Source organism: Leopardus geoffroyi, chromosome A1 (assembly GCF_018350155.1).
Source record: "Leopardus geoffroyi isolate Oge1 chromosome A1, O.geoffroyi_Oge1_pat1.0, whole genome shotgun sequence".
In the NCBI taxonomy this organism is placed as follows: domain Eukaryota; kingdom Metazoa; phylum Chordata; class Mammalia; order Carnivora; family Felidae; genus Leopardus; species Leopardus geoffroyi.
In genome coordinates this window covers 111,964,131-111,973,270 of record NC_059326.1, presented here as the reverse complement: position 1 = coordinate 111,973,270, position 9,140 = coordinate 111,964,131, and the positions used below count along the sequence as shown (strand labels likewise).

The 9,140-nt window shown below is 55.2% G+C and overlaps 1 protein-coding gene across 1 annotated transcript; it reads left to right on the top strand.

Annotated features, from left to right (window-relative positions):
- The first annotated feature begins 4,991 nt into the window (after positions 1-4,991).
- Positions 4,992-8,850, top strand: TIFAB (TIFA inhibitor). Its single transcript, XM_045489553.1, has 2 exons — positions 4,992-5,174; positions 7,802-8,850. Exons 1-2 carry the CDS (start codon positions 5,134-5,136, stop codon positions 8,403-8,405), a joined length of 645 nt encoding a protein of 214 aa, XP_045345509.1. The 5' UTR covers positions 4,992-5,133; the 3' UTR covers positions 8,406-8,850.
- The last annotated feature ends 290 nt before the right edge of the window (positions 8,851-9,140 follow it).

Below are 9,140 nucleotides of genomic sequence, written 5' to 3'. Positions count from 1 at the left end.
TGGCGGTTGCCAGGGGCTGGAAAGAGGGGGAGTTTTGTAACGAGTTTAGAGTTGCAGTTCTGCAAGATGAAAAGGTTCTAAGATTAGGTGCACAGCAATGTGAATATACGTACCACTGTGAATTGCACATTTAAAATGGTTGAGGTGGTAACTTTTATATATTGTACACTTCGCCACAATGTAAAGGCAGATAACTGTTTGCAGAGGGAGAGTTTTCTTTTTCTTCTCCCTCCTGGGTTGCTATCAGATCTGCATGGAGTGTTTCTAGGCGCCAGAAACCACCTAAATTCCCACAGTTTTTTTCCCCCATGGTATGTTAAAAGTCTGCCTTTGAAGACACGCTAATTTCAAAATACACTTTATTCCTAAACTTTAGTTAAAAGTATTTATGCTAGGCTTTTACCTCACTTAATTAAAAACAAAAAGGCCATGTTTGATGTGTGTTATGCTGTGTTTGAGGCCATCTTTCCTAGCCAGATGCATCCTCTAAATAAGACCAAGCTGTATTTCTTCAATATGGGTTCTTGATGGAAACAGAAAAGCAGCCATAGGCAAGTCCTTTCAACCAAGTGAAAGCTGACTCCTCATAAAGTGTTAAATGAAGACGGTGGCTATAGAGCAGGCATGATGATCCCCATTCTACAGATGAGGACACTGAGGCCCAGAAAGGAAAAGCGGCTTGCCCCAAATTATGTCCACAGGAAAGCCAAGGCTGGCTCTCTCTCTGCCTTTTGGACACTTGCTGCTTTGGATCCAGTGGGTGGAGGTGGAGGGAGTGCATGCTGGCTAAGAGCCAGGATGCCTCCTCCTTCCCTGAGCCCTTGCTCCCCAGGCAACCTAAGGGCTGGCTCTTAGTTCAGTGGGGAAAAAATAGGTCAAACTGTAAGGGAACTGGTGGGCCTACAGGCACCAGCTCCCTGTGTTCTGAACACCCCACCCCAAGGTAAGAGCCAAGAAGGCCTCAGAAATCCCAGGCACCCCATCCCCAGGCCTGTTCCGGGCACTGGTCAGGGCTCCAGGATTTAGCTCTTAGGTAAGTCCTTATTATGGGATTTAACAATAAGTAAAATGGATACATATTAAGCATTTAGCACGATCGTGAAATCAGTGAAATCAGGCTTGGTAGTGGCCCCTGGAATGGGGGGGAGGGCCTGGGTGGCAATGGTGGCAGTTCCCGAGGGCCTTCCCGCTGTCTCTGGCTCTCGGCAGGAGGAGGCCACCCAGGTCTGCCGGCCCGCCCAGCCTCTGCAAGGGGCCCAGCCGGCACTCTGGGAGTGAACACAGAGGGAACGAGCAATCAGGGCAACCCCGATAGCCATCTGCTTCCCACCGGGGCTCAGGCCAAGATACCGGTAGCGCTAGACAAACCCTGGTCACTCATTCAGTGAGCCCTCTCATTAACCAACCATCACCTGGTGGTTAGCCTTCTTATTAGCCAAGAGCATGGGGCAGGGGGAGGCAGACGCATCTCTGGAAACTGGGTACGGTCTCCCACCTTCCTCCACCAGGCACCGTCCCACATCCCACCCTGCAGAGTCAGCACAAACGTCCCCTCCTCCAGGAGGCCTTCCCAGGTGTCCCCCACCCCTGGCAGGTTAGATGCTCCTCCTGGAGGTTCGTGGTTCTGTGCCCACCCCCCTTCACAGCACCTATCTCTATGAGTTACAGGTGCTCTTTGTCTTATGGGAGAGCTCAGTGGGGGCAGGGAGCAATCAGGCAAGATCAGAGTAACAGTAGGTACGTGGTAACAATCATAACAGACATGGTAACTGCGGCCATAGTCCACTTCCCCTGCATGAGGTCCTGGCCTAGGCTCTGCGCATTGCATGCATTTCCTCTCCTGCTGTCCCCCCCTCCCTCGAGGGCACCCGCGGTACTCCATTTTACCAGAGCCGACCCGGCTTCTCACCCATCCTTGCTGTGCACTAAGTCTGTGTCCGTGGGCAGTTTACTTACCCTTCTGAGCCTGTCTGGCCCCGCACCCGTGCTTGTGACCACTGCCCCACAGGGTCTCCTGCGCTGGCTTCCTGCTTTATCTCCACGCACACACAATGAGTTTTGAGGTCCTCTGGTGAATGACTCCCCCATGGTTTGCCCATCCTCTCCTTCCCCCTCGGAGAGCAGGCCACTAGGTTTGTGGGTGCTGCCACCTGGTGGCCACAGGCCACCGGGACATCAGTAGAGTGGCCTCCGCACAGTTTGGCCGGCTGCTGGAAGCCAGCCCCTCTCTCCCGAGCGCACTGCCAGCCAGGCGGCAGGAGCACGTTTGCAGAAGGCAGGACAGCTGGACTCCAGAGAATACCACCTTTGAGGCCCAGCAGCTTCACGATCAGGCCCAAGAGTGCCATGGAATGGGTCCCAGTCCTGGTTCTGCCGCTTCTCAGATACGAGACCCTGAGGCTAGTTGACTAATTGCTGTGGGCCTCAGCTGCCTCATCTGTCTAGTGCGTAACCTTGTCCTCCTGTGTTAGGGCCACATGCCCCAGGCCATAACTTGGAGAGTCTTCCTGGAGCACGCCCTTTTAATTTCATTATCATTGAAAATGGAATTTATGTTAAATGCGTGCAAATTAGGTATTGCACTCCAAAATTATGTTCCTTTAAAGCAAAACCTGGGTCGGGGCACCTGGGTGGCTCAGTCGGTCAAGCATCCGACTTCGACTCAGGTCACAATCTCACAGTCTGTGAGTTCGAGCCCCGCGTCGGGCTCTGTGCTGGCAGCTAGGAGCCTGGAGCCTGTTTCGGATTCTGTGTCTCCCTCTCTCTGACCCTCCCCCATTCATGCTCTGTCTCTCTCGGTCTCAAAAATAAATAAACATCAAAAAAGAAATTTTAAAGCAAAACCTGGCCTTCTGAGAATTTGGGGTTTGTGCAGGCTGTTAGTCTGCTCCTCCAGCGTCTCTCACAAGGTGCATCTTCGCGGTCTTCTGTTAAGGCTTCTACCACGAGCGGCCCTCACGTACCAGCTTTGAACCATGTCTTTGACACTTGGCGCCTATCTCATTTAGCCCTCACACAACAAACTGTCCTTATTTCACAGAGCAGAAATCAGGTTCAGAGAGGCCAGGTAACTTGCCTGGGGTCACACACACACCTGCTATAAGAAGGAACCAAGCCTCACACCAGAGCCTGTGTGACCCCAGAACTCTCGCCTGCCCGCCACTGTAGAAAGGCCTGGAAACTGTTGTTCTGTCCCTGAGTTTTCCCAGGAGCACACGACAGAGACATTTGCTCACTGAGGTACACTCCTCGGGGTCCCGACAGCAACTAGAGAAGGCCATCCTGGCCAAGGGGGCCAAGTAGAGAGAAGCCAGCACTTGTTCTCCCCCTGCTCTCGCTGTCCCCTCAGGAGACTGCCAGCCAGTGACGAACAGGACTTCCTGTTCTCCTTCAGAAGACACAGCCCAGGCAAGACTTCCTCGTACTGATGGATTCCCTGGCTGTTTTAGTTCTCTTGCTAGGGAATGCTCTGAACCCAGGTCCTGAGGGCACAGGGGGCCATGAACACATCTCTTCTGCCCACCTACTGTCCCATGCCAGGGCTGGAAGTGTGGACAGAGCCCTTCTCTCACTGAGACATGGTCGCAGGGTACAACGGGAAGGCGGTGTCCCATCCCCAAGGAGGGAAAACTGAGACCCAGAGAGGGGATAGGACTTGCCCAAGGTCACAGAGCAAGAGGTAGCAAAGCCCCTGCCCGGATTCTGCCTGTTGCCCACCGCCCTGGGTTCCTGACAGGAATGCTGATATTCTGGGCGGATCCCCATGGGGACAGGCCTCCCACACACACACCTGGCCCAGCTCTGTGCATGCTGGAGCTTAGAGAGCTAGTGAAGAAGATGCCTCCAGGGAGGCAGCCTGGAGTTAATGGTTGGTCCCCCCCCACCCCCAGGGGCAGATACAGTTCCCATCTCCGGAGGACCTGGTTTCCTGGGGGAGCCCTCGTGCTTGTGTCACACTGGCTGGGACACATGGGGACAGATGACCGTTTCGAGATTTTCCTATTTTCCTTCTTAGTTACTAAGCAACTAGAGTCTAAATGCTCAGAAGAGATAAAGCAGAACGAAGCACTGAATAGTGCCCAGAGGGGCTTGGCCCCCACAGTGTGGCCTGCTGAGTTCTCAGGGGCTACAAGGGTCATTCTCGGGGGGAGAGTAAGCTGTGGGTTGGGGACAGTGAGGCAGATCGGGAGACCATCGGGCTGTACTACCCACCTGGATACCCCCCAAGAATCCCCAGGATAGCCCAGGTTTGATGGGAAAAAGAGGAAGGATTATATGCTGACGCATTCTGGGGCCTTGGGCCAGGCACTGCCTCTCTTAGGGCCCCCGTTACCCCCTGTATACCATGGGCACCTGTCTCTTGCCAGCTTGGGGGGTACAGTGAAGGCAGTATGAATACGCCGGTGGACACTGGGTCACTTCCAGGATGGCCGGGGCTCACAGTGCTGGGCAAGCATCTATCTCAGTCTCTTCCATGCTGCTCTGGAAGGCCAGCAGAGCCCAGGAGGGGTGAGCATAGAAGATGGCCTTTCTGCTGTCCTGTGGGACAGGCCGCCCACCATGAGCAGCCCTCACCCCCATCCGCTGAGGCCCTGCCCTTCCCGAGATATTGAGTGGACTGCTCTGTCACCCACAGCCCTCTTGGCCACCGCCGGCCCATCTGTAACACTCTCCTCGCACTCTCCCACATAAGTGGGGGCTCCCCTCATTGGCTCTCTGTTCAAAAAGCCTCTCCTTTCTAACAAGCCTGGGAGGCCTTCACCCCACACACCCACACACCCCCGCGGTTGGCAGCAGAGAAGAGTAGCAGCACCAGTGACTGGTGCCCTGGACACAGCTCCCGGGGTGCCTGGGGACAGGCTGCAGACCCAGGCAGTGTACTGAAGCCCAGCGGGGAACCCCACCCCCCAGGGGCCAGGGCTAGCAAGGATCCCAGGCTGCGGTTTCTCAACCACTCAGCGCTAGGGTTGCACTTCTGCAATGGGAAATCACACGTACGTTTTCCTTCCTAACGGGAAAAAGGAAGAAAGCAGCAAAACTGATGAATGCTCTGACGTATCACATCCCCAAACCGCAGCCTTAAGTGCCAAGCCAGACCTGCCCTGGCCGGGACCCATTTGCTCCTGAGAGCTCATGGCTGCCGAGTCACAGCCAGAGGTGCCCCTGGCGGTAAGGTAGGTGGAAGGAGACTTGACGTACAGCCAGGGGAGATGGCCTGGGGCGGGGGGGGGGGGGGGGGGGGGGAGGGGGGGAGCAGAGCCCCTGCTGGCTACTCACCAGGCACGTATCTCAGTGTCTTTCTGCTGTCTCCTCCCAGAGACGGCATTGGTAGGGCTGGGTTCTGCTTCCCCAGAACAACTGGAGGGTCCTGGAGATGTGAGGGCCTCTTCCGGGGCTCTGCGCTGCTGGGGGATTTCTGTCGGCTCTGGAGCGCGCAGTGGAGCAGAGAGTAATGTCTCACGAGCAGCGGTGAACCCTCATTTCTGAGGGATTTTCTCAGGGTCCCTGGGATGTGAGATCGGGTCCTAGAAGTGAACTCTGAGTTTCTGGCCTGGCGTGAGGACTTGGATACCCCGCTTGGCCATTCCGGGCCCAGCTTGTCTTTTGTAGTCAGGAGGTCCCCTGCAGGCTGGGGCCAGAGCGGGTTGTGGATGGAGACATGTGTATGTCTGTGCTTTAGGGAAAAGGGAGGGGTCTGAGGGGCCAGAGTGGAAGGTCTTCACCATGAACCTACTTCACCCAAAATGCAGAAGGGGTGGAGGGCCCCAGATTCAGACCACCTGTGACAGGATTCCAGCCCCACCCCCCTCCACACACAGCCCTTGTGCTCTAGGCTCACATTTGCCGCGTACCTAAACTTGGTTTCACATGATTTTCCTGTGTGAGCGTCTCTTCATTGAGCCATTTGTCAAATGTGCCCCCAGACACATGTGGCCAGGCCCTGTTTGTACAGGGCAATGGGACACTGGGCAACAGGGCGGCTCAGACCACAGCCTGCCCCTGGGAAGTCTCAGAGACAGAGCAGGAGGGCTCAGGGAAGACAGGACGAGGACCCACATAATTCTGACGTGTAATGAGAAGATGGACTGAATGGCGGTGTCCGGAAAGGGTCAGAGGGCAGAGACAGGAAAAGAGCTACATAGAAGACGCCACATTGGAACCGGGCCTTTCAAGAGGAGCGGTATTTGGTCAGGGTTTGGGATGGAGGATACATTCTTAGCAGAGAAAAACCTGTAAGCAAAGTCTGGTGCCGAGAAAGTGTACAATTAGTTATTCAAACCCACTCATCCCCTGGTTCCCAGGGAAGGCTCTGGCAGGTTCTGGGCCATATGGGGTTGGGGGATGTGCCAGAGAGTTTATATTCCTCAAAGGCATGCAGGAGCAAAGCCGACTATTGTAAGTAGCCTTACTGCATGTGCCAGTGACATTCTAAAGGACAAATGATCAGAGATGGAGTTGCTGGAACAAAGGATGTGTGCGATTCACACTGTGGCCGCCCTGTTACTTGGCCTCCACACAGCCCCTGTCAGTTCTTTTTTTTTTTTTTTTATTGAGAGAGAGCACATGCGCATGACTTGGGGAGGGGGAGGGGGGACAGAGCATCTGAAGAGGGCTCTGTGCTGAGAGCAGCAGAGCGAGCCTGATACGGGGCTCGAACTCACAAACTGTGTGATTGTGACCTGAGCCGAAGTCAGGTGCTCAACCAACTGAGCCATCCAGACGCCGTGAGCCCCTGTTGGTTCTTGAGTGACATTTCTCATGGCTCTCCACCTTCTCCATCAGGATCTGTCCTCTGCCCATATAGTGAGACATTCATGCCCAAAATACACTTGGCATGGGGCCAGGCCCATAGAAGCAACTTGGAACATGCTAGCTGTTTTTCTTCATCCTCTGGGTCTCCAGGGAGCCTTTCTGGTTCCCCCAGGAGCCAACTGGGCTTCCCTGTTCTGTCTCTCTCCATAATTCCTGATGCAAGAGGCACCTGTCTCCTCCCCCAGCTGGGTGTTCCGGAAATCAAGTTCTTGTTCTCCTGTTGCCTGTGCTCATTGCCAGGAGCTGCTCAGTGCCTGGCTCAAACAAGGGCCCAGCAAGGGCATTTTTGTGTGACGGTTGGATACGAGGAAGGTGTATCCTGTCTGTCTGTTCTTCCCTCCCCTCAAAACAGGGCCAGATTGTCTCCAGATGTCAGTAGGCCACCACCATAACCACACCGCAGAAGCTGGTATCCCATATACCTTACAAAGACAAGGAGGGGCATACTGACAGTACAGAAAAGAAAACTAAAGCTCAGAGTGGATGGGTGGTAAGGCCCACTCACAGAATATGATCAAGGTGACACTGAGATTAGAACCAGTGGGGCTGAGGGGCGCCTGGGTGGCTCAGTCGGTTAAGCGTCCGACTTTGGCTCAGGTCATGATCTCATGATTCACGGGTTCGAGCCCCATGTCCGGCTCTGTGCTGACAGCTCAGAGCCTGGAGCCTGCTTGGGATTCTGTGTCTCCCCCTCTCTCTGCCCCTCCCCCACTCGCACTCCGTCTCTGTCTCTCCAAAATGAATAAACGTTAAAAAAATTAAAAAAAAAAAAAAAAAAAAGAACCAGTGGGGCTGAACTTCCACACCAGCTTGAGCCTCGGTGTTATCCTGGCTTGAGCAGGATGACCATGTCCACACTCCGTGCTCTGCTCTGTTGGGCTGGAGGGCGTCCAGGGCCCCTGAGCCAGGCAAGCATGTCTAGGTTCAGGGAGTCACAGAGGTGTCAGGCTCCAACCACACTTCTCTGTCTGTGTTCCATCCTTCCCAGGCTCCCATCCATGGAGAAGCCCCTCACGGTCCTGCATGTGAGCCTGTACCACCCCACGCAGGACCCAGACACCTTTGCCAACGTCCCACCGAAGCTGCAGCATGACACCAACCCACTGCTGGTGGGGCGGGGCCCGGACGCCCACCTCCAGCTGCGGCTCCCGTGCCTCTCCCGCAGACACCTGTCGCTGGAGCCCTACCGGGAGAAGGGTGACACTCCCCTGGCCTTCTGCCTGAAGGCCCTGAGCCGCAAAGGCTGTGTGTGGGTCAACGGGCTGACTCTGAGGTTCCTGGAGCAGGTTCCACTGAGCGTGGTCAACAGGGTTGCCTTCTCCGGCATCCAGATGGTGGTCCGCATAGAGCGAGGCACCTCCCTGGAGGCCTTTGTCTGCTGCTTCCATCTCAGCTCCTCGCCCCTGATTCATAGGCCCCAGGCTGAGGAGACTGATGAATGGGAAAGCAAACCCCAGGAGCAGCAGCCCCCAAGTTCAGGGCAGCGAGCTCCAGATCACCTGGGGCTTCACCACAGCCCTTCCCATCCAAGCCCTGGAGGAGGAACAGAAACACAGCTCCAGAAGGAGCCCTCAGAAAGTATGCTCTGCTAGCCCCGCCAGCGGCCCAGAGCAAGGCTTACCTGAAATAGAACTTGAACTCTTGTAGCTACATCATGTGAGGCTGACAAGCAAGACGGGCCTGGTAATAATGAACAGATTCTGCAAACAGGAACAGCCTGGGCTGGGAGAGCACCCTCCATGGTTACAGCTACGTAAAGGAACGGGAACTTTGTATACGTTAGAGGCCCTGAGGGCTTCTGAGAGCCTCTCTCAGCCTTTCCCCACATTTCCCCCCGCCTGTCTGCCTAGGAGTTACTTTATGTGGCTAATTTCGTGAGCCGCTTAAGAGCTGGAGTCTGAGGTTGCACGAGGAATGCATGGACACATGTACCAATTACGTTCGTGGTAGCTCGGGGTTACCTTGGGCTTTCTAATACCCACAGGCACTCAGGGCTTAGGGAAGCCTGTGTTTAATAAACTGTAAGTATTTCATTAAGCTGGCATGCCCAGTAGGATTCCCTGATCGCCAGACGGGGTGCGTGCACGCCACGTTGTCACGCAGAGGCAGGGGCGGGAAACACAGAAGAGGTGTAAGAGGAAATTGGAAAGGTGGGGGCTCACATTTCTGGAAAGGATGTGGGCAGAGCTCAGGGTTTCCTGGGGGCGGGGAGCTGGGGGCTGGGCCTGCCGGGAAACTCACTGTCACACGGTCATCCTCACACTCCCTCCCTCTGTTATTTCTGGATCAAAGCCTTGGCTGATGGGAGGGCAAGACCTCCAGGGAAA

Bases quoted from the DNA above. Each gene is read 5' to 3' on its own strand.
- TIFAB (XM_045489553.1), top strand. From the start codon at position 5,134: ATGGCTGCCGAGTCACAGCCAGAGGTGCCCCTGGCGGTAAG. The intron at 5,175-7,801 runs GTAGGTGGAAGG...CATCCTTCCCAG, and splicing joins GAGGTGCCCCTGGCGGTAAG to GCTCCCATCCATGGAGAAGC.